This window comes from Triticum urartu, chromosome 6 (assembly GCF_003073215.2).
Source record: "Triticum urartu cultivar G1812 chromosome 6, Tu2.1, whole genome shotgun sequence".
Classification (NCBI taxonomy): Eukaryota; Viridiplantae; Streptophyta; class Magnoliopsida; order Poales; family Poaceae; genus Triticum; species Triticum urartu.
Window position 1 is genome coordinate 428,674,707 of NC_053027.1, and position 25,313 is coordinate 428,700,019.

The 25,313-nt window shown below is 41.4% G+C and overlaps 1 protein-coding gene across 1 annotated transcript; it reads right to left on the reverse strand.

Moving 5' to 3' along the window:
- Nucleotides 1-19: 19 nt before the first annotated feature.
- Nucleotides 20-25,238, reverse strand: LOC125513974 (tripeptidyl-peptidase 2). Its single transcript, XM_048679212.1, has 34 exons — nt 24,567-25,238; nt 23,591-23,669; nt 23,408-23,481; nt 22,961-23,070; nt 22,789-22,869; nt 22,237-22,323; nt 22,019-22,161; nt 20,423-20,573; nt 20,223-20,345; nt 19,955-20,038; nt 19,651-19,838; nt 19,278-19,452; nt 18,825-18,946; nt 18,634-18,713; nt 17,617-17,675; nt 17,101-17,255; nt 16,473-16,651; nt 15,684-15,796; nt 15,430-15,600; nt 15,221-15,349; nt 15,048-15,148; nt 14,842-14,959; nt 13,736-13,815; nt 12,319-12,391; nt 11,626-11,711; nt 11,499-11,550; nt 11,265-11,390; nt 10,974-11,045; nt 10,536-10,628; nt 4,873-4,968; nt 3,747-3,845; nt 3,552-3,644; nt 1,150-1,299; nt 20-328 (listed from the first exon to the last, which is right to left on the reverse strand). Exons 1-34 carry the CDS (start codon nt 24,958-24,960, stop codon nt 170-172), a joined length of 4,095 nt encoding a protein of 1,364 aa, XP_048535169.1. The 5' UTR covers nt 24,961-25,238; the 3' UTR covers nt 20-169.
- Nucleotides 25,239-25,313: the final 75 nt, after the last annotated feature.

Below are 25,313 nucleotides of genomic sequence, written 5' to 3' on the forward strand. Positions count from 1 at the left end.
GCAAAAGTGGACGAACAGATAATCCAATGTGGCCGTGCTTGCATGCCTTATTACCATTTCAAGAATGGAAATGTCAAATGGAAGATCCCTGAAATGACAAATGTTGCATCCAACAATGACACAAAGTACTGAACCTACCGATGCCAGACTAAATGGTAAGCATACCCAATTAAAAGGGAGGCAGAGATGGGGGAAAGCGGACATGCATCCACTGCTTTTCATAAGCCGATACATGTGCCCATCCTATCTCCTCAATCAGCTGGATCTTCAGATCATATAACTTCTTCTTTGGTTGCTCAGAGTCCTCTTGAATCATGTCGTTTAGAACCTAACCCACCACAAAGATAGCTAACATTAAGCATGAATTCACAAGTAAAACAGAATCAGTAGGCTCTTTAATTCTTTACGAAAAATAAGATGCAAGTAACAAATTGTGACGATCTTGTTTTGATAGAGGTCTTTCAACTATTAAATATACTATGGTTTCATCAATGTTACATCCCGAATAGACCAGGCAGTTCAAACTCCCTCCGTTCACAAATCTTATATTTGTGAAAGGAGGGAGTATAATAGTAATAATATCCATCCCATATGTGCAAAGATTTGTCTGATAATGTGGCAGTGGAAATTATGTTGGTAGTACTGACATCAGAATACAGTTGAACCATAGCATGTTAGTTACAATGGAGCTTGATAAAAAATTTACTCACTATGAATAAGCAAACTGTACAAATGTTAATTTGATTAGCATAGGTTTATCAGCGAACTGAGAGAACAAAATGGGTTGTGGGAGTGAGACTTCATTGAGTGGTAAGACGTAAGAGTAATGGCTAATATTTTGTTGTTTTCATAACAATGACAAGTTGGCCATTGAAAATAATGGACATACCACTTGCTAAGCCAAGCAAAGCTAAGCTAACAACCATAGGCAATCAAAATACATGTGCGGACTAGATCCACTAAACAAGATAGTCACCAATGCCATATGTATTTACTTAAAATCTCTTGGGCACTCAGTCATAGAACTATTTGACAAAGTCAACCGTTCCTTTTCATTAAAGTTGTCATGACTGTCCCAATAAAAGCTGGAATCGCAACTGCAAATGCTAAGAATACAGGTAAGGGAACTGGTGCTTGGTAGGGATATACCTTGAGTGCCGTGCCACATCTTCCACAGCGCCTCTCACGTAGAACGGTCAGAGTGCCGTATTTTGTAGATTTGGCATCAACCCATTTAATTAATTCTTTGTAATTCTCCTCAAAAACATCTTTAGCAGATGCCTCGGTTGACTCATCAGGCTGAAAGAAAGATATCTTCATAAGTAATACTACTTAATAATATACACACTAACACAAATACATGTTCTAGATTAGAGACTGCCAGTTGACAATGTACAAAGCTAAGACCAAGGTATGGTGCCCAAGCCAAGCCACCTACCAGACAAAGGCAAAGAGAATGAGGGGCTAAAAGGAGTAGTAGGTTGTTAGATATATGTTATACTCCCTCCATTCCCTTATACAAGGCCACTATGAAAAATACATTTTGCATCTATATAAGGCCACTAACAGTAACCGACGCAAATATTAATGATGTTTTCTCATACTACTAACTTGCTTAATACTTGCATGCATGTAGTCATAATGACACTATGCTACTTCCTTCCCATTCCTTCCTTGCATGCATGCAGGCGTATTAATGATCCCAGTTAACGAAAAGAAAAGTGGGCTTGCAAAGATGTCATTAAATTTTTCCTCTTCGAATAAACCTCGTAATCGTAAAAAAGTGGGTTTTTTAGTGCTGGGCCTAGCAAAAGAGAAATCGCCGTATACTAGGCCCTCCAACTTCTTAAGAGGTTTATCTAAAAGATTCGCGATATAACTAGGAAGACCTTTCAAATACCACACATGAGTTACGGGACATGCGAGTTTGATGTATCCCATTTGATATCTTCGTATCCGAGAATCCACAAATTCTACCCCGCATTTTTGGCAAAATCTTTCGTCTTCGTTTTCAGCTCCGCTCGCTCGAGAATCGCCACAAGCGCAAATCCCGCTTTTTATGGGTCCATTGGTATCTGTAATCTGAGTTTGTGCCTTGTATAAGGGAATGGAGGGAGTAGCTGTTTTAGGTGTCCATATACAACACCTGTATGTATTGTACTAGCAAGATGCCCGTGCATTGCAAGGAACATCAAGATGCATTTTTTTTAGAAAACACCTGTTGTGATTGACCCATGCAGGAGTAATCCCATGTGTAAAAACTAATGATATCTCGAGAATTTCATCGAAAGAATGATATATCGAGAAAGATGAGAGATAAGGTGAGGAGGAGTGGGGCGCGGTGGTGATTTGTGGTCGGACTTAGCAGAGGCATGGGGATGAACGATGCCGGCAGCGGCCACCATGCCAGATTGTTCCAGAGGCTTCTTTTTTTAATTACTCAACAATGAAGTTGTGGGAGATAAGGATGAACGAGAGAGGTGCGGGTATCCTTTTGCAAAATTGCCATAGTTTGCTTTCTATCCGTCAGATATAGATCGGACGGTCTATATTGCAAGATGGCAGGCCCACCATCATCACCAACTTGATTTTTTATAAGAGTAGAGATATTGTCCTAGAGACACATGGAAGCAGTAGCGCAGTGGTAGCAAGACGAGCTTGGCTTCATCGCTGCCAGTCCCTAGTTTCCACCATGCGTTATGTGCCCGCTCGTCTTGCTAACATGGTGCTACACTGCTACTGCATGCCGCTGCACTCTTTAGCCACCACCACCAGTTCCACCAGCCTGGCCCAGAGAGCAGATCCTAACCCCGTAACCCTAAACACCACACTCCGTCTCCCTCGCTGGTTTGCCCCCCCTACATCAACCTGCCTCTTCATCCCTACCTCTCCCCTTTTGCTTCCAACTGTTTCTCCATCACTTCCGCCAGAGTGCAATTGGTAAAGAGGCTGCCAGCAACACTGACTAGCAAAAAGGGCAGCCCGGTGCATGTAGCTCCTGCTTGCGCAGGGTCCGGGGAAGGGTCCGACCACTTTGGGTCTATTGTACGCAGCCTTTCCCTACATTTCTGCAAGAGGCTGTTTCCAGGACTTGAACCCGTGACCTCCTGGTCACAAGGCAACAGCTTTACCGCTGCGCCAAGGCTCCCCTTCCAACACTGACTAACAGTGGAGGTAAAAAAGAAGCAACAACCGCGGAGCTTCAGCGACAATGAGCTCGCCTTTCTAATTTTCGATCTGCCTCTCAAGGCAGGGCAACCGGGCACAATGACTCTCGAATTGCATCTGCCCAAAAACCAAGGTGGCCCCTAGATACATTGGCTAAGACCAGAATATACACATTGGCTGGGCATGAAGTAGGAAGTAGGAGCATGTTCCTCATTTCAACGACCAGGTCATTTCAAATATAACAAAGGTTTCTATAGTTGATCATCAAACAGCCTGATGCAGAACCCAACTTCTAGGTTATGACAACTGATCTTATGAGTATATAATATAAAGAACTTGACATTCAAGGTAAAGGAAAATATGCTAAAAGAAAGATGATGTACCTTTAACGACTCAATCTCTGCCAGTGCAAGACCTTTTTGGTATAGTGCATCTGCTAGCTGGTCTCGTGTTTCTTCCATTTTTTTCTTAGTTTTCTATTTGCCAGTAAATGTTCGAGGAAAACAACATTCAATAGGAGCTGGTACATTTGATTAATTAAGGAGCAATGATAGTAAATAATTATTAATGATATATACCTGTGATTCTTCATCCTCAGGATCGGGTTTTAAAGACAAAAGTTTTGCTAGTTGCTCTTTGTCAATACTGTCCACGACCTCATCAGCTGCAACAATAACCTGAATACCAAGAATACCATAGACAAAGTCAGAAACAAATCTCTTACTGGAAAATTAAATTTTGATAGTCAGATAAATGTGAAGATAGCTGATTGGAGCATGAATACTGACACAGAACTACAACGGCAATATATATACATTTTGACAGCAAAGAAATAATCTCGCACCAAAACGGCAGTGCCATCTGAAGTGAGACTGAAGTGCACTGTATATAATACTGTATTTAGTTAACTAAACAAATTAACCTGTGGAATTCTATCAGGCAGTTATACAGTTATAGATCATGTGAAAGATGCAAGACTGTAGACCATGTGATTGTCTGATTGTTGGATAGACTCAATATAGGCATCTGATTAGAAACAAAATCAGCTCAGGTTTTCTACTCATGTAAGACCTGAATTCAGTTTTGCCAGCATATTTGACGTCAGGATATATTAATGAACTGCATGCCAGTTTCGCATGTTCAAACTTGGTTTTGCACCAACCCGTGAAACCATCTTGTACAAAAAAAGATAACCAGCGCTGCTGCTGACATCACATTTAACGAAGGAAGTTGAACTACCGTCGCATAGCCGGTTTTGTCCGGTTTAATCCCAACCCATACTTGAGCACTCTTAATGCCAGCATTGTCATCAGCAAAAGTTGCACTATTTGAAGGAGTTAGACCCATGATAACATTCGGTTGCATGAAGTCATCGACTACAGTATCAGATCCTTTTGTAAAAGAAGAGTAAAATGTACTCCCTCCGTCCCACAATATAAGATATTTAAAACGTCTTATATTATGGGACAGAGGGAGTACATCAGATTGCCCCTAGTGATTTCTTCTACCTCGGTCATATATTTATTTAGAGGGCATTAACATGAACTGTTCCATGTATCCAATCATAGAGATCGTAAAAAAAGTGATGAAAGTCTGAACAAGCAGCATGCTTCGTATAAAGATAGCACCTTTGCTCATAGTTGTTCAGTCCAACAATTCAAGATGCATGCAGTACAACATAAACGAAGAATCAATATCAGTTACCTCTTTGTGATGGCTAATTTTATCATCAGAGGTTGATTCCTGAAGTACACATTCCAAAATTTTGGCAAGCAAAGGTGTATATTTTGGATACTCAGACTGCAGTATGCCAGGAAATATTATGGTAAGTAAATTGACATCAAAGAAAACAATATTGTAACCCAATATAGCTCACAGTTTCAATGGCAGAGTAGCATAAAACATGTTTATCAAGAAAAAACTCATACTCCCTCCGTCCCAAAATAAGTGTCTCAACTTTGTACTAGCTGTAGTACAAAGTTGTACTAGAGTTGAGACACTTATTTTGGGACGGAGGGAGTAAGATATAGCATCTTATTGCATGCATTAACTGTATGTGTTAGTATGTATTCCCTCCATTCCAAAATAAGTGTCGTGGCACGACACTTATTTTGGAATAGAGGGAATAGAACTTAGATTTGGCAGAGGGACCAGTCAACAACATATTCTCAAAAAGAAATTGAAAAGGAAAACGCAGGCATGAAAGGAGTTAAAAATTCAGATTGACAAGATCAGTGGAAGGTGTGAACGATACAATAAACACCTTCAGAGGGTTGAGTCATATTAGTCTGTAACCACATAAAGGACGGTAAAAAGTGTTAAGTATATATGGTGTGTTTGTGGCCCAGGCCCATAGTCTAGAGTGTGGCCCAGGCCCATGTAACCTTGTATAGTCTAGAGTGTGGCCCAGGCCCATGTAACCTTGTATATATCTCTCTCCTCCTCAATACAGAAAACTGTTCGGTCATTCTCTCTTCCTCACGTTTCCTAACATGGTATCAGACCAGGACCAAACCCTAGTCCCTCTTCCAGCCGCCACCCATGAAATCGCCACTGGTGAGGTGATTCAGGCGGATCTGTCTGGTGAGGAGACATCCACATCGCTGCCCCATCCCATCTTCGTCATCAACCTGTAGGAGTTGCTCTCCAGCAACTCCTCTGTGTGTTGTGTGTCCTCACAGCTACTCTGTGAGAATACTTCCCTTGCTCTCCAGCAGCCATCTCCAGCAAGCTCTTGGTGCCTTCCCTGCTCTACAGCAAGCTCCAGGCGTTCCCCCTTCTATCCAGCAAGATCCAGCAAGCTCCTCCTTCTATCCAGTGAGATCCAGCTCCTGTTTGTGGCTGTCTGCTGCTCTTCTCTTGTTGCTGCCTGCAGCTGCTATCAGATTGGGTGTTTCCAGCTGCTGGCCGCTCACCACTATGGCAAGAAATGATTTCGGATTTGGTTCTTTGATCATAGATATCAAGCTTGATGGTTCAAACTACAGGGAATGGGCATTTTCTGCCCGGACTGTCTTGAGGACAGCTGGTTTTGTTTCTCATCTGATAGATGATCCACCTAGTCCAAATGATGATGCAGCAAGGAAGTCTTGGCAAAAGATCGATGATCATGTGATGGGAGTTTTAATTCTGGGTGTTGAACCCTCACTCCGAATGAGTCTTGAGCATCACACTTCAGCTAAAAAGATATGGAAGTACTTTGAGCAGCGCTACCTTCAGCCCAGCAGTGCACTTCATTTCTCCTTGTTGCAGAATTTACACAACACTCGGCAGCCAGAAGACATGTCCATAGAAGAGTACTATGGAGCTTTCACTCGCATCACTGGGCAGCTAGGTTCCATGGTTCCAAAGGGTAATTCTGGTTGTGAGTCATGTGCAGCGAAGGAAAAGTATGACCATCAGACTCTCATGTTTCAGTTTGTGATGGGTCTCAAGCCAGACTTTGAGAACATTCGCACTCAATTGCTTGGTCGTACGACTCCTCCCACCTTGACAGAGGCACTTGCTAGCTTGATCGCTGAGGAGACTCGTCTCCGTTCTCTTGGGGCTACTTCTGCGCAGACTCTACACGCTAGTGTTCTGGCTTTTCCTCAGCGGCCAGGTGCCTCCAAGGCCACACCTTCAGCTGTCGTCTGCTCGTTCTGCAAGAAGGCAGGACACCACAGAGATGGTTGTTTCAAGCTTCATCCAGAGCTGTTAGCTGAGTTTCAGGCTAGACGGGCCCTCAATCAGCAGCGTCGTGCACCCCAGGCTCCTTATCAGCAGCAAGCAAGGGGTGCTTCTGCATCTGTTCTCTCTCAGCCCGCTGTTGCTGCAACCCAGCCTTGGGTTCTGGACTCTGGAGCTTCTTTCCATGTGACCTCTGATCGCTCTCAGCTTGTGTCTTGCCAGCCAGTGCAGGATGGTGCCTCTGTTCAGACTGCTGATGCTACACCTTGTTCTATTACTCATCAGGGTTTTCTTTGCACATCCAAGTTTTCTGTTTCTGCCATCTCCTTTGCTCCAGAGCTGTCCATGAATCTTATGTCTGTTGGCCAGCTTGCTGATATGAACTACTTTGTTGGTTTTGATGACTCATTTTGTTATGTGCAGGACCGTCAGAGCAAGAGGGTCATTGGAACTGGCCATCGCCGTAGAGGATCCACATCCTTGACACCTTACATCTTCCTTCAGCTTCCACCACATCCGCGTTCCGGATGGCTGCATCAACATCAAGATCCACTTCGTCATTTTCTTTTGCCCAGTGGCACCATCGCTTAGGTCACTTGTTTTGGGTCATGTTTCCATAGATGTTGGTTTTCACTGTAAGGGTTGTAAGCTAGGGAAACAAATACAACTACCATACTCTTCCAGCACTACTCATTCCAGTCATCCTTTTGATTTAGTGCACTCTGATGTATGGGGTCCTTCCCCCTTTGTTTCGAAAGGTGGCCACAAACATTATGTCATATTTGTTGATGATCACTCTCGACATACTTGGGTCTATTTTATGAAGCATCGTTCTGAGTTGTTCTCTATATATAAGGCTTTTGTACATATGGTCCATACTCAGTTTTCTAGTGTTGTTCGTGTTTTTCGTTCTGACTCCGGAGGGGAGTATCTATCTACTGCTTTTCACGGGTTTCTCTCATCTGAGGGTACTCTCCCTCAGCTTTCGTGCCCTGGTGCCCATGCTCAGAATGGTGTTGCTGAGCGTAAGCATCGCCATATTGTTGAGACAGCTCGTACCCTTTTGATTTCTTCCTTTGTCCCCACTCATTTTTGGGGTGAGGCTATCTCAACTGCTGTTTATCTTATCAATCTCCAACCTTCTACTCGCCTTGAGGGCAAGTGTCCTGGTGAGGTTTTGTTTGGTTCTCCTCCCACGTATGACCACCTCCGTGTCTTTGGTTGTACTTATTATGTTCTTTTAGCACCTCGTGAACGTACCAAGTTGACTGCTTAGTCTGCTCAGTGTGTCTTCCTTGGATATAGTCTTGAACATAAGGGCTACCGTTGCTATGATTCTTCTGCTCGCCGCATTTGCTTTTCTCGCGATGTCACTTTTGTTGAGGATCAACCCTTCTTCTATTCCCCTTCCACTAAACCATCATCCTCAACTTCTTTAGAGTCTACCTCGTTTCTTTCACTTCCACCTATCTTTTTAGATGAGTCCATAGCTGAACAACCTTCCTCTGTCCTAACATCAGAACCATCTCCACCACATGTTTCATCTCCTTCCTCACCAGCTCCTTTCTCTCTTCCACTAGCTCCACCTCTAGATAGTCTTCCTTTCCATTACACTCGTCGTTATTCTACTCCTCCAGCCAGTACTTTCCATTATACTCGTCGTTCTAAAGTTCCATGTGACACGCAGTCATCTATTCCTTTGTCTTCTACTCCTCCAGCCAGTACTACTGACCCTTGCACTGACGGTTCTTCTCTAGCAACGCGATACAAAAAGGACTTATATGCAGGGGCTGTTTCTGAGCCTAGTACCTATCAGGAGGCAGTTGTGTCACCTGAGTGGCAACTGGCTATGTCTGAGGAGCTTGCAGCCTTAGAGCGTACTGGTACATGGGATTTGGTACCATTACCTCCTCGTTCAGTCCCTATCACTTGCAAATGGGTGTATAAAGTTAAAACCAAGTCAAATGGTTCTGTGGAACGCTACAAGGCTCGCCTTGTTGCAAGAGGTTTTCAGCAGTCTCATGGGAAAGATTATGGTGAGACGTTTGCTCCTGTTGCTCACATGACTTCAGTTCGAACTCTAATTGCTGTGGCTGCTACTCGGTCATGAAAAATCTCCCACATGGATGTGAAGAATGCCTTCCTTCATGGTGATTTACATGAGGAAGTTTATATGCAGCCACCTCCAGGTATCAAGGTTCCATCAGGTCATGTTTGTCGTCTTCGAAAGGCTCTTTATGGGCTTAAGCAAGCCCCTCGTGCCTGGTTTGAGCGGTTCAGTTCTGTGATTCAAGCCGCCGGTTTTTCTCCTAGTGAACATGACCCTGCACTCTTCATTCATACATCTGAGCATGGCCGTACATTGCTTCTACTTTATGTAGATGACATGCTGATTCACTGGAGATGATGTTGGGTATATTGATTTTGTTAAGAAAAAATTGAGTGAACAATTCAAGATGTCAGATTTGGGGTCTCTCAGCTATTTTCTCGGGATTGAGGTCGAGCACACCGATGATGGTTACTATATCTCCCAGCAAAAGTACACTCAGGATTTGATTCTTCGCTCAGGTCTCACTGACACGCGCATTGCTGCTACACCTATGGAGCTTCATCTGCAGTTGCGTCCTACTGATGGCACTCCTCTTGAGGATCCCTCTCGCTATCGTCACATTGTCGGCGGTCTAGTGTACCTCACAGTGACCAGACCTGACATCGCACATGCAATCCATATTCTCAGTCAATTTGTCTGTGCTCCCACCTCAGTTCATCATGGTCACCTATTCCGAGTCCTTAGGTATTTAAGGGGAACTACATCTCGCCGCTTGTTCTATGCTAATTCCAGTCAGCTCCAGCTTCATGCTTACTCTGATTCCACTTGGGCGAGTGATCCTATTGATCGTCGCTCGGTCACTGGCTATTGCATATTTCTTGGTACATCTCTCATTGCATGAAAATCAAAGAAGCAAACTGCCGTGTCTCGCTCCAGTGCCGAGGCAGAGCTTAGGGCTCTCTCTACTACTACAGCTGAGATTGTATGGCTTCGCTGGCTATTGGATGATCTTGGTGTCTTATGTCATACGCCAACACTTCTTCTTTGTGACAGCACTGCTGCTATTCAGATTGCTAATGATCCAGTCAAGCATGAGTTGACCAAACACATTGGTGTGGATGCCTTTTTCACTCGATCTCATTGTCAACAATCCACTGTCAAGCTACAATATGTCCCATCAGAGCTTCAAGTCGCAGATTTCTTCACCAAGGCACAAACTAGAGATCAGCATAGGTTTCACACTCTCAAACTTGGTGTATCAGATGCTCCTAACCCACCTTAAGTTTGAAGGGGGGGTGTTAAGTATATATGGTGTGTTTGTGGCCCAGGCCCATAGTCTAGAGTGTGGCCCGGGCCCATGTAACCTTGTATAGTCTAGAGTGTGGCCCAGGCCCATGTAACCTTGTATATATCTCTCTCCTCCTCAATACAGAAAACTGTTCGATCATTCTCTCTTCCTCACGTTTCCTAACAAAAAGGAATAAGAATGCTTCCACATAGGATTCTCTGGTGTTTTGAGTAAGAAGAATACATGTATTAACAAAGTACTGACAAATCAATATATTCGATAGCACATCTGGTGCTTTCTGATTGTATCTGAAATTATAAGATTATAAAAAGATTAATGAAGGGAAGTCATCGCTATTACCTTAAGAGAAGCGACAAGCTCAGTCCAGGCAGACTTGTTGTCCTCATTGTCTTGTTTAAGGCCCGAAAGAAACTTTATCTTGGTGTCTCGAACCTATTAATACAATTAGTTATGAAGATCATATACGCTCTTATATTTATTTATGATCTAAACGCTCTTATATTTCTTTACAGAGGGAGTATTAGCTAAAAATAGCATTGCTCATGATACTTTCCAAGTAACCAAAGTTTGCTGTAATCTATCCAGGAGCAAGATTTATCGTTGATGAAAAAGTACAAAGACATAGCATTTAGATTACCAACATATCTTCTACAGTAAAATCATGAATTGTCAAGAATTAGTCACATGAGTTATTAAACAAAAAAGTTGTGCTAGAAATGTCAACAACAATCTGAATTCAAGTAAATAGCATTTAACTAACTACTGAAGTGTGCCAACCTCATCATTTAACCTCTCAGAAATACTCTTCTCTGTTTCAACTGAAACCCCCTTTTCTTTAGTATCATCAACCTGCAATTTACATAATCATAAAAGAGTTCCCTGAATATGCGAGACAACATAGATAGAGCTGAAAACATGGGTGAAAGCTGAAAACTAATATGGCCTTATTGGGACTCTATATGATTTACATCTGAACTGGTGGTCTAGCATTATAAGGATAATAATAATAACAAAAAAAGGATAATGTTAAACTAAAAGGAGTTGGTAATTTATTCCAGTGCTACTGACCTTTGATGGTGGAATGATACACAAAATGCTATAAGATGCTGGAGCATGCTGTTCATCTTTCTTGTTGAAGGAGCTTACTATACCATAGGTTATGGAGCCAACTAAAACAGACCCAGGTGGAGCACCCTGTAAAGCAATCCAACATATAAAACCAAAACAACATTACAAAACTGCTTAAAAACTGATATGGTATTTTAGTGATATCTAACAAAATAACATCAACAGGATATGTACCTTCGGAAGTTTTTCTCTAGATGGTGGACCCACATAGAATGCTTCAGGTTCTCTATTAACAATAAACAATGGTGGTGACAACGTGTTATTTTATTAAGATGGTAGTGAACATTCAGAAGGAACATACCCGGGAACTAAAACAGAGGACTTGAAGGCGGCATTTCCAATTATAGGACCATCAGGTTCAGAGTAGAAACTTAATTGAATGCAATCCTGCAATTAAATTGAACATTTAAATCAACCCTGTATCGTTAATTGCTAGATAAATAATTTGCATGTGCAAAATTAATGATAAGCATGATTCTTCGCTTGCAACTTGCATACTAATTGGACAAACTGAGAAAAAGAGACTCATTCTCCAACTGAAATATTTAATAGTAAGAGGATAATGTTTTACCCCATGGAGCAAAAGGATACAGTTGTATCAAGCCTAGTGGAATGCATGAAAGAACACAATTTAATCATGTGGTTTATTCCATCTGTCTGTGAACAACAAACTGATAACTTGAGAAGTAGTATGAACCTCTATAGGAGTGTGATTCTATGCATGCTAAATAGTGTAAGTTGATGATACATCTTTTGTGGTGGTCCCCTATGTACAAAACTCCAATCCTTGCGCAGGATAATTCCCAAAAGGACGATTAAGCTAACATCTACAGCATTACCTATATGAGCCTAACCAATGTCCCCAAAAAGGAAAGGAAAATATAACAGCTTCCATGTCACAATATATCATGTGATGCACAGTCAACAAGAAAATCATCATCAAGCCATCAATAAAGCACGATTAGCAACATTTTTTTAGTATTAGATGCAATACCTTCTTCTCTAGTTTTCTCTCAATAAATAGAACCAATTGCTTCAGCTTCTCCAAGATTTGCACATTTTCATGCCTACAACCACCCATAAGATATATTTATGCAACAGATCATAGATGAACAGCATCTAAAATAAGATAACCACAAAAATATGTAATAGAAAAGATCCCATAAGCCAGAGGGTGCAAAAAAATGTACTCCCTCTGTCAAAATAGTGACCTAAAAAGTCTTATAGAAGTTGACAGAGGGAGTATTACTTTCCATCTCTACTTTTTCCTCAGACTGTTTAAAAATGCATAGCTATCTGAATTATTTTGAATTAAATCATAAAAGCACAACATAGTTAACAAACTAAGAAGAGCATCACATAAATGCAACCTAGAAGACACAAAGCTAATCTTGCTTTTGTCCATTTACCAATTAACAACATATTATATATCCTATTAAGATTCAGCACGGGTGCTCTAGTCATATTTATATTCATATCAACCTCTAGTATTGGGCAAGAATGGACTAAAAACAGTATATAGTCAGAAGAACACCAAAGTATTGGTGGGGCACTGTTACAAAAACCGGCCGATTAAACGCAGCTCGGAGGCAAACCGATGCGAATAGGTCCAATTCAGTGTGTTAACCGCCAGAGGCGATTATTTGGTCTGATAAGCCAATTAATCCAGTTCAGAACAAATAATCGGGGAGAGAGCGATTAAATGGACTCAGGTTTGGGCTGATAGAGCACAAAAAAATCAGCCCGTGCCCATCTCCCAGCCACCCTGCGCCTTAATAGTTTGGCAATTTGGGCGCTCCCACTCCTCTACTCTCGTCTCCCGCTCAATCCCGCCGGCCGCCGGACAGTTCCTCGATGACACACCCGGTCCCCCCAACAAGCGCAGGCACCTCCAACACCTCCTTGCCGGGCAGAGTAGATTTGGTATGTTTCGACTTACGACAAAACTAATATGCGAGGTAAAAAAAACGGAGGGAGTATGTTGTTGCTCCTCCCTCCACTGGCTGCTATGTTGCTGTCCTCCCTCCTCTGCTGCTGCTGCTGGCTTGGCCCTAGTTGACCCACAGATTAATGGTTTATCGGTTAATCCCTACTTCTCTGTTGCGTCTAGATGATTCACTGTTACTATAACTTTCCTGAACTTACGCTCAGCTTGTAGTTAATTGGAATTTACGAAGTTAGGTGAATCTTTAGTAATTATAGTAAAATATTTTATGTTATATTCCTAAAAAGAAGGTGCTTCCAACTAATTGCCATATCTGCAAGTACGAAATGCTTTTGAGAAGACAACACAATGCCCTTAACCAAGCTATAGTGGTTTATTTAGTTCTGATTCTTCAGTGCTGAAAGCGAAATCATATTAGTCATCTAACCTTATATACAGCATTACTTAGAAGGTGGGAGAGCTGTACCTTATGTACAATTGCAGTGTGTATTCACCTTTTGGAAGTTTGACATAACTAGGATAGACATCACCAGAAGAGTAAACACACTATTTTCAAACAAAAAGGAAACGTTCCAAGTCAGTAACAGAGCAATATATATGTAGATCGAACTAGTGATGAGTCAAAGAGTAAGGATAGCCCTGAAAGGAATAAGCCACAGGAACTATGCTGAAAAATACCTAAATTGCCACCGGTATTTGGATGTTACAAAATATCACCTTATTTGGCACATAGTAAACGGCACGGTTTTCATAATGTGAAAACCGATCATATACCAAATTACATAATGCAAAGTAGGTGTCATACTTCATTACTAAATGGGCATATGCTACTTCTATCCTTAGGCCATTTAATCACCTTGGCACTTGCAAACGTAAGCCTTCCCTACAGATTACATGCCTCTAGTTGGATTTCTAAGTTCAACTTAAACATCTAGCATGTACATCTTGTTATATATAATTCATTGTTTGTTGAGAACTTTTTGTATTTTCATGAATACAAGATGTAGCACTGAACTCCAACTCTCTAATGTATCTCGAAATCTAGGCGCAAATGCATGCGCGCAAATATGGCTTCATCTATACTGCTGTCCACACATGAAAACCTTGCGAGAGGGCTGCATCATCTTTGCTTGGGCGCATGGAATTTCAAGCACATCCGAAGGTTATGGAACAATTGAAATCACAAGACCAATAAATTGGGTGTTGTAGAGCATTTCTGGTCATCTATTTTTAGTATGGCAACAAAATGATATGTTTAGGTAGAAGATGACATCAGCCATGTGCAAAGTATACTTTCATACTGGACTAGTGCAAGCAGAATAATTGAAATAAAAAAAGGTAAAAATGTTTCTGTTAAGAGTATAATTCCATACTTAGTCTAGGTTTGTGTCTCTTAAACTCAGCTAACTGCTATATGTGTCATTTGGGCCTCAATGCATCAACTAAATGTTATCCAAGTCAATTCGTAACAGTCCAGCAGGAACAACAGTTACTCGAATCACATATAAATCCTCCTGCCATTGGAGATACAGGAATTAAAGAGATAATTTTTTATAATGAAAAGAAGTGTACCTTATTTGAATCTGAAATTCTATAGAACTGAGACTCAAACTTATTATCATATATTCTGTTGTTAAGTAGGGGCAGATGGGGCTTTACTTCAGCACCGTCCTCCAGTTTGAATTTGTAACTGTAGAGGTTCATAGGGAGAAAAGATTGTGAAAACCACATCAAGGACTAACTCAAACATAGTTACCCCAGAACCAAATATAACTCACGTCAAAGTCAGTGCAATAATTTGCTTGCCAGAGGGTAATCTATCACGGCTGGTGGGAAGCGGACAAAAGTTAGAATCCACTGGTCGATAAGGTATCTTGATCTGCAAGCCACAAAAGTCAATATATGGTCAAAAGAATAACTAGTCATAACCTTCTATTGATTCTTGACTAACCTTGTTCAGAGTGGCAACAGGAACAAGCCTTTCTGATGCTAATAATGATCTAGCAACAATACGCATAGGTGACTCACTACCATCAAGGGCAATTACTTTCTTATCAATGAAAATTCCATGAAACACAATCTGCCAAGTTGCAAATGAATATATTTAGCACGTCATTTAATATAAACCAGATGCTATGTCTTGGAAGTTGATAAAAGTACCTCGAAATCAACACAGGTAGGTTCATGGCTAGCATTTCCACTAGACCAGAACTGGGCTATAGACAATTCCAAAGTTAAGCCACCTTCAACAGGAAAACTGAAATTCTTGATAGATGGTGACGAGAAAGTGACAACAGACTCCCATTTGATAGGTCGCTTCAGTGGACACATCTGTCATATACTCCCATTTGACGTTAAAATTCACATATTTAACTCATAGGACTAAAGGTAAAATCCCAATGTAGTGTATATACCTGAACAGTATCCAAAAAGAACCTTCTAGGAGTATCAAAGGCTGATGTGCGCATGGTAACTTCCGCCCACGAGGCCCCAATTGGCACATTTATGAACCTCCTTTCGATATGACCTGCAATCAATCAGATGGGAATAAACTAACTACGCTTTATTTCATATAAAAAAGATGGAAGTAGTTAAAATATTAAATATCTGGAAGCATGTCAACAGAAATGAGAAAACAAAGCATGAGTCAGAGTTTTAAAATTTTAAACTCAATGGTATTGGTTGACAAAAAAAATTATGATCATTGTTCATCATTGGTTCCTAGGTGGTGGCATTGTACATCCATTCCCCAACCCAAGATGGCTAGGCTCACTTCTTTGGTCCAGCATTGTAGTAGTGATAGGTCAAAATAAACAAAGTATGGTGGCTGATTCATCAACAAAGATAAAATCAAGATTTGAGACAAGAGAGTTTCAGCACACTGTAAGTGAACTAAATCTGTGGAGAAAGACAGAATTCTATTGTGTTCATGGGGACAAAAGTGCAACCAGTCTTTTTTTTTTTTTTTTGTGTGTGTGTGGGGGGGGGGGGGCCTCTTTGTGGTTAGAAACAAATACAAAGATGATGCTAGGGGAAGTCAAATCTGCACATTGGCATCATCCACCTAGTTCCTCCAGGAGTGCACTCTCCAAATGTTGATGAATACAAGCAATGTTAGCATATGCAAAAGAATGCGGGCAACAATAATGATTTTAATTTAAGTTAAATCAGAGCTCCCAGTAAGCAAGAACAATAATTAGTACCTGACTTGAAGTACAGTTTGGAAAGTAACAATACTGGCGGCTCTCCTGATAGAGCAATAGGCTTAATTATTGTGATTGGCACTCGGAAAATGGGTCCACGCCATGGTGCTCTGCAATCCATGCCATAAACTTCATAGTAGTGAAGGCCACTACTGATATTAACAGGATTGACGACAATGCTGCAAAAAGGCAAAGCAAACCAAATGAAAGCAGGACACTTGACAAAATGAACAGGGCATGTAATTGAGCAAATTATTTACTACTGCATGTCTAACTTAAAGGCCTTTAATTTCATCTGCCATTGTGTGCTATGATACTAACCAACCTACACATTCCTTTGGTTGAAAAGCCTTTATAAGTTATAATGTGCCGCTGGTTTTTAGTGATGTTTGTATAAATATAAGAGAATATCCGGCATCAGGAATCATGTTTGTATGACACATATATGCATAAGCATTACCTATAACGAGACGAACTATAGTGCAGTTCAGTTTAACGCGCATGTCCTTATAAACCAAAGTATCAACAATTATAGGAAGACCAAGTACAAGTTGATATCAAAAATTATTGCTCTTGAGAAGGAGAATGAGGGAAATAACATCTAGTTGAACAGAAAGAAGGTACCAACTTGAAACTGCGCCCATTGTTTGTCAACAATATATACTCAGGAATATTAATAACAGAGCTATCAGTGGAATGCAGCTGCAGGCACTCCTCAAATGGAACCAATTGCTCCAAATTACTCGCATCGTCGTGAAATTTTGGGTTAAGTTGAACAGTCCACTGTAAAGCAGAGGATATAACATATAGTTAATTGTAATGTTTAAAACAAATGAAAACATCTAGTACAGATAAAAATTTCGTGCTCCACCAGACAGAAAAACGTGTAAAACATTTTTTAATCTTACTGATCATAAACAAGTCATACACGCCTACTAAGCTACTACCTCCGGCTCAAAATTTAAGACGTTTTTGTAGGCTAAACTAACCTACAAAAACGTCTTATATTTTGAGACAGGTAGTACTAAATAAGTAAAAGAACCATCTTACAGTGGTCAAATACAATGCTACAAAACCAACTCTCTTTGGGGAGAGGGAAATATAAGCATGCCAGGATAACCCAAACAAGTTATCAGGAACTGACCTCACTCGTTTGTTGACATGAATTACTCCCACGTAGATATATTCCTCTTAGTTTTGGAACTGCAGATAATGCATTTGAGTTAAGTAATCAAATATAATGTATGAACTCAACATCAATTAGTGTGAATCACAGGTAGTACATCATACCCGCTCCCCAATTGTTTTGCCTGATCTACTATAAACTGCTATTCTAGAGTAGAACAGCGTCCCAAAATCAATAGAAAATACCAAATTACCAATAAAATATTGCCCAGTAGAAGTTGTAACTGTGACTAATCCCTCTGTTCACTACATTTCAAGGCCTTGGGGGTCTCAGTTTCAAATTGTTCATCCATTAAGAAAATCGAGTGTAGTAGTTGTAGTGTTTCCACTCATATATACAATATCAATAAGCACGAGACAATGAGATAATTTTGATCCAAGCCAACCAAAATCTTTAACTCCCTTTCTTAGTTATCCACCCAATCGAGTGCAGAAATGTTATACCCTCCTCTAACCACTGTTATGAGAATTGTTTTTCTTTCATCCTTACAGATTTGCTTTTGACGTGATATTTATTTCATCAAAAAGGTAGCTCATGGCTTTGCTCTCGAGATGAGAATGTTATCACTTATCAGAAATTCTCTAATACTACATTTTAGTTTTATATGACATTTTAAGGATGATGGGCGTATGCAGATTAAAAATTGTGTACGCACAGTTGCATGTTTTTAATTATAATTTTCTTCGACAGCAGAAACATTTCAAGGTAAATAAACATGTAAAAAAATGTACTTGTACATGCCAAAAAATTGATTTCTTTTTTCATGTTTCAATTATGTTAGATGAACATGACTTGTCTCTGCTTAAAATGCTTCAGAAGAACTTTTCTGAAGAAAACGGAATGAAAAAAAATGCTTCAGAAGAAGTTGAGTGGCTGTAGCGTTCAGTAGAGGTCATTCTTCATTCTTATTAATTTCTGTTGGAACTCATAAGTTTATCCAGAAGAAGATTTATCATGGGAAAATATGATACATACTTGACTTCCCTACTTGACTGATTGAGATTCTGTAAGAAACAAGTGGCAACTTCTTAGCTTGCCGCGCATATTCATAAGCCCTGAGAAAACAGCAATGGTATGCATGATGATTGGACTCAAAATCAATAGCATTAGATTAAGAAAAATGTATCCCTCTAGAGCATAACAGAGAGAAGAAAAATTGTGCTAACCTATCAACTTGCAAAAGCCCATGTCCTGTTGTCAGTTTCTCCTCAGGTGCATCACTTATAGATGAAGCTGTATTCTCGATTGCCTTCCTCACAGTATAAGGGCTTACTGGAATGCCTTCAGCCTAAAATATACACCTCATTAAAGTAACTGAATACATGTTTCATACTCCCTCCGTCCCAAAATAAGTGACTCCTTTGTACTAAGTTAGTACAAAGTTGAGTCACTTATTTTCAATGTTTTAAATAGCGGGCTATGGTATATAGCGGCAGCCCTTAAAAACAGCTATAGCGAGGCTATAGCGGCAAATTGTACATGAAATCAAATAGCGGCAACATGCTCAAACAGCTATAGCGCAGCTATAGCCTATAGCTGGCTATTTAAAACTATGCTTATTTTGGGACGGATGGAGTACTTCACATTGCATTAACGGAAAAGATGTTGGCCAGACAAACCTTCATGGCACTAACAAGGAGAGCAACCCCACCACAGGCAGAAGGAGATGACATGGAAGTACCATTCATGAGCATGCGAGACTGAAGGGTCCATGTTGGCACAGGGGCCACTGCTCCACCAGGTGCGCTAATGGAGACACCAAGATCCCCATCAGCTGTGGGACCTCGACTAGACCTTAAAAATCCAAAAGGTTCAATTAGCAATAAAAAAATTATTGTTTGGGAACTAGAGGACGACGAGCATTCCCGGGCTAGCGCTGTCCAGTTGTTCACCGTACGTTAGAGGACTAGACCCAAGTTGACCTCGGATGATGCCATTGTTAGAGAACTATATTGTATAACGCAATAAAAGAATTACCAACTGATCACATACCATGTGTACTCCATCCCCTCCGACGGAGGTTGTACGACACAGTGAGCTCCAGCAGCCATAGCTGGTGAGACATAGGCACCAATACCAATAATGCTTGAACTAGTCCCGCCAGGTGCACCAACAGTGTTTAAAGCCGGACCGTTGTTTCCAGCACTACTAATAAATATAATACGATGCTTGTCGACAACCTGTGAAATAACAGAGCACCAGCTAAATTGCTATAAAACATTCTAAGAAAGAAAGAAGACTAGAATGTCCAAGAATGAATATGGATAAGAAATAATAACACACAAAAGGAGTTCACCTCATTGACAATATCAATGAATCTTCCATAGTCAGGAAGAAGAGCAGGCTCACCGTAGCTCATATTAATCAGATCGCATTTGTGCTGAATATACAAGAATTCAAGGAAGCAGGTCAATAAAAAAGCTGAGACGTAAGGGAAAAAATTATTGTTATTTCGCAAACATTAAGCACTTCATCAGGAGGTGTTTAAGGAGTTGTAAATATAACAGAGGCAAATACACTGTTATTTACTCTGATAAATGATGCACCAAAGGGAGTATTATCACCTCTACTGCAGCTATCAAGGCCCTAACCAAGCCTGTCCCTGTCTCCATTGATCCTAAGCGGGTATCTCCTATTCTACAAGAAATCAATTGTGCCCCTGGTGCAACTCCATTCAGCAAAGGTTCCTGTTTAAAAACATTTCAATAAACTGGTGCTTGTATAATTGTGGTTTAAATGAAAAGCCAAAAGTTAAGGAACATACTTCAGGATGAAAAGCAGCTGCAATGCCGGCAACATGGGTAGCATGCGGAGAGCAGTCAGTTACTATGCTGACAAGGTTCCCATCATCATACACATTTGCTACAAAAGAGCAAGCATCTAATTTGCTAAAAATCCCAAACTTTCGCTCAATCCTGCAGATAATTTTGTATAGATCAGAAACACAATATATGGACGATAACCTTCTAGTTTACAATGGTAATACGGATAGATTGTACTCCCTCCGTCCCACAATGTAAGACGTTTTTGCAAGCTAAACTAGCTTGCAAAAACGTCTTACATTATGGGACGGAGGAAGTATAAGATAAGATATGGGAACAACATACTACTTCAACTACAAGTGAAAACATGTCTGGTATGTCATGTTTACAAAATTTGTAATAAAACATCCCAAATTGAATCACTGGCTTCTCGTTACTAGATTTACAAATCATATATACATTTGGAGAGAACCTAAAATGGCATAGCTTCTCCAGCCAGAAGAAGTGGTGCAGCAGTAATTGTATACAACAGTAGGTATCTACCACCATGAAGATGGTGGGCTGCAGATAGGGACTTGATGTAACAGAATCATCTACAGAAGTACTTATGATGATGATTTTGTATCACATAAATCACATATTAGTAGAGTATAAATGTTGGTGAAACGTGTCCTAATAAATACGCCTTATATTTTTGGGATGGAAGACGTATTTCACAGTTATAACAACAACAAAGCCTTTAGTCCCAAACAAGTTGGGGTAGGCTGGAGCTGAAACCCATAAGATCTCACAACCAACTCATGGTTCTGGCGCACCCCTGTCCATGGCTAGTTCTTTGGTGATATTCCAGTCCTTCAGATCTCTCTTTATGGACTCCTTCCATGTCAAGTTTGGTCTACCCCAACCTCTCTTGACGTTCTCAGCACGCTTTAGCTGTCCGCTATGCACTGGAGCTTCTGGAGGCCAGCGTTAAATATGCCCAAACCATCTCAGACGATGTTGGACACAAGCTTCTCTTCAATCAGTGCTCCCCAACTCTACCTCATCATCATTCCAAACCCAATCCTTCCTTGTTTGGCCAGTTGGCCACACATCCATCTCAACAAGCGCATCTCTGCTACACCTAACTGTTGAACATGTCGCCTTTTAGTCAGCCAACACTCAGAGCCATACAACATTGCCGGTTGAATCGCCGTCCTATAGAACCTGCCTTTTAGCTTTTGTGGCACTCTCTTGTCACAGAATGCCAGACGCTTGGCACCACTTACTTGAACAGCAAGTAATAATCAAAAAGGATAGACTCAATCTCTATCTCTTGCTTATCTAAATAATTAACCTTTCTATTCACATAATATTCCATATTCATTTGAATATTCCATAACCTTATATTTGCTCACATGATCAAAAATAAAGTGAATTCTCTGATGAAGACCTTAAATGAGCACTTTCAGCACCTGAAGTATTCATGTGGACAAAGCACATCAAACAGGACCCTAGAAAACAAAATGTCTTTCGAGGACTAGAAGGAGCAACGAACTGTGTGTGCAAGAGATTACATCGTCTACTTTACAACATCAACACCACAAGATCGACCATACCTGTAGTTTGTCAACGGAACAAAATCTGCTAGTTTTCCACTATCTTTCTTATCCTCAAGTCCCTGAGTATCAACTGCAACCCTCCACACATCACCATCATGCCATACAACAACATCAATCACAGGTCCCCTGTCATCATAACCCTGCAGAAACAGAAATAAGACATGTACATAGCTGAAATCAGCTAAAATTTCGGGGAAGTATGATCGCTTTCTTACATCTGCTTGTTTCCTCAGGCAATCAAGTCTGTTTTGCAGGTCTTCTTGAGCCTTTTTCAGTTTAGCATCATCAGGCTTACTATGCTTCTGCAATCATTTTCGGTGGAGGTGAGCCACTCATTTAAATAGATGTTTACAGAATATCATAAAAAGCAGTGTGCAAGGCCAGCAGTATCACTCTTAGCTGGAATATAGACTCAATATTAGCAGTACATATGCAAAATCACTTCATTAATGGCTTTCTGTATCTCCTAGCTGAACCACTTTATTTGACTGCCACATCACATACTCACAATGCTTGACAATAGCTATCGCGCAAAGTGTAATCTACAAGGAGTACATATACTCCCTCCGTCCGAAAATACTTGTCATCAAAATGGACAAAAAGAGATGTATCTAGAACTAAAATACATCTAGATACATCTCCTTTTATCCATTTTGATGACAAGTATTTCCGGACGGAGGGAGTAATAAAAAGAAAAACAGCACGCAAAGGAGAATCAAAATTGTAAACCAAATGAATCTATACGCAACAAAAGAAGTCACTTCAACCTTTTCAAACTCGTTCAGCTGGTTCAGAGCTCTGGATATCGCTTCTTGGTTTTCTTCATCCCATTTCTTTTTTCTTTCTTTCTGAAGTCATATTTAATAGATTTTCATTAAAATATTGATATTGAGTGTGATATAAAACCTTCAGAATGCAGGCATTAAATATTGTATTTACCTTCAATCGAGATATAAGTGTGTCCGTGAAGAGTTCATATACTAGTTTGCAGCCAACACGCCACTCTTGAGAAGGGTTCTTCCATGAGGGATTTACAGACAAACGAGCGCCTGAGTGTAAACAGGGCTTAGCATATCAGGGCATCAGGACAGAAAATTGCCTTTCAGAATATGGATATTCTTCAAGGCATGGAGCGCTACAGGTCGCAACTATTGAAAAGACAATATAATTGGTATATGGTACCTCAGATACCAATAGAATCATAATCAAGTACATGCTAAAGTTGAACAGCATTAACAAAAAAAAGTTGCAGTGACTACGACAAGGGGAAAAAACGAGTTTGGTTTTAACAAATTTTGCTAATTCACATAAATAAATGTTTAGCTTCAAATTGTATCCCATTAAATGAGTAATATAAACAAAACAAACCCTCAGGGCATGACCAACCTGAAGCACCAACTATAGCACCGTCAGCATCAGCTTTCACCACTTTGGACGTGTCAACATCACCACTACCCGTGCTACATTTAAGAGCATACTCGTTGGCAAATACATCATTCAAGAGAAATTGGCAACTGAAAATAAATAAACAAATAGTGCAGTTTCCAAATTCTGGAAGAGTCTAAGTACCAATCAATAACATCAAGGATCTTGGGCTTCCCGTCAGAAGTTTTCTGCAACCCAGCTGCAGCCGGATCAACTCCAGAATCTATCAGACATACAAGTCACATCAGCGCAAAACAAGTAGGACAATGAAATCCTATGAAATACACATAATAATTGCATGCCAGAGTTAGATCCACCACAGATCGTCCGAGACTCGAGCTATACCCATGTAACCTGCCTGAGCTCCTCCCCAAATGAAGAGACCTTCCAACCACCATGTACGCGAGTTGTTAACTTGTAATAGCCTCATACTGGTGAGCTTTAGAGCATGTTATCTCCTCCTTACATAGATGACTACTCGCAGGAGCATTTATTTTTTGTCAAAAGAGACTGGTTGTGTTTCGTTAGCAACAAGAAGTGCTATGCCATGTGCTGCAACATGACAACATCTAAGTCTATGTTAAGTTAGGATCATGCAAACCGGGTAAGTGCTGCCTGCTGCAGTAGTCAGAATCATACAACAAGCAAGTGAAGTCACACCCAATAAGCTGCAAATAGGATTACAAAAACAGCAGATCACCTCCCATATAAGTCAATTAACCATTTCATTAATCTCCCACATCCTACAGGCGTTGCATACGTGGGCCTAAACTGCAGGGACTGAGCCCCCAGTGATGAATCAGAAAATCCTCTGAACAGCTCAGTGGAGCCACCTACTTGAACACTACAAACTGGGCAGAGCGATGACCCAAAACACCTCGTGAGCTACACTCTCCAGCTGACGACACGCCATACCAGAACTCAGACGCGGTTTGACCTCTGCCGGATCAAAGTATCGACTAGGGATCCAACCGAATTGCCAATTCAGACCGCATCGGCAAAATCCATTCTCCAGCCAAAAGCTGAGGTCAACTACAGTCAACCCTCACCTCAGTGCAACGATGTGAGGTAGTATCGACTAGCCGGAGCAGGAGTTGGGGGCAACTGGAAGGCAACTCACCGAAGATGGCGATGAGCGAGCCGCGGCCGTCGTACTCGGGGTGCGCGGCGAGGAAGCGGTCAACGCCGGTCTCCTTCTTCGGCATGAGCGACTCGAGGAAGGAGGGCTCGGTGAGGCGGAACCCGCCGGCTGCGGCGGCGGCGGTCGTCTCCTCGGCGGGCGGCGGCGTCGTCGGCGCGGAGGAGGAAGACGGCATCGCGGTGGGCGCGACGCCTGCGCTGGGGCCCGGGCCCCGGGTCGGACCAGCCGCGACGGAGGGGTGGGCGTTGGCGTGGAGCGGTGCGGGGGTGGAGGAACAGGCGGAGACTCTGAGGAGGGGCCGCGGGTGGGCGACGGGTTTATGTAGCGCGGCTGCGGCTGCGGTCGCGCTGCCTGCGCAGCTCCCGAGCCACATTAAGGTGAAGGCTGGCTTCCTTTACACTTTTTCCAACTGATTTTGGAGTTTGTTTATTTTTGAGTGGATTCCGAATGTTCAGCTCGATTGCCGGATCTGCGTGGAAAGCATGGCTGATGCTGATGATGATGATGGGGAGACGCGTGAGTGGAATTGAAAATGGCGGAACTGCTGTACCAGAGCTGAGCGGCAATGGAGACTGTGCCAAGCGCCCGCCGGAAGCCGCGAGCGTGGTGGGCGTAGGCTGGCGGCCGGTGGTTGGCTAGGGGCAGTCTGGCTGGTGCTGAGTAGATAATTTGGCTGATATATGGAATATCCAAAAAGAGATGTGGGAGATATTTGTGGCCTTGGAA

Coding starts and splice junctions, on each gene's coding strand:
- LOC125513974 (XM_048679212.1), bottom strand. CDS start 24,960: ATGTGGCTCGGGAGCTGCGCAGGCAGCGCGACCGCAGCCGCAGCCGCG. Junction 18,714..18,824: donor GGGCTTTTGCAAGTTGATAG/GTTAGCACAATT, acceptor CTGTTTTCTCAG/GGCTTATGAATATGCGCGGC. Junction 12,392..13,735: donor ACACTGCAATTGTACATAAG/GTACAGCTCTCC, acceptor GGGTGGTTGTAG/GCATGAAAATGTGCAAATCT.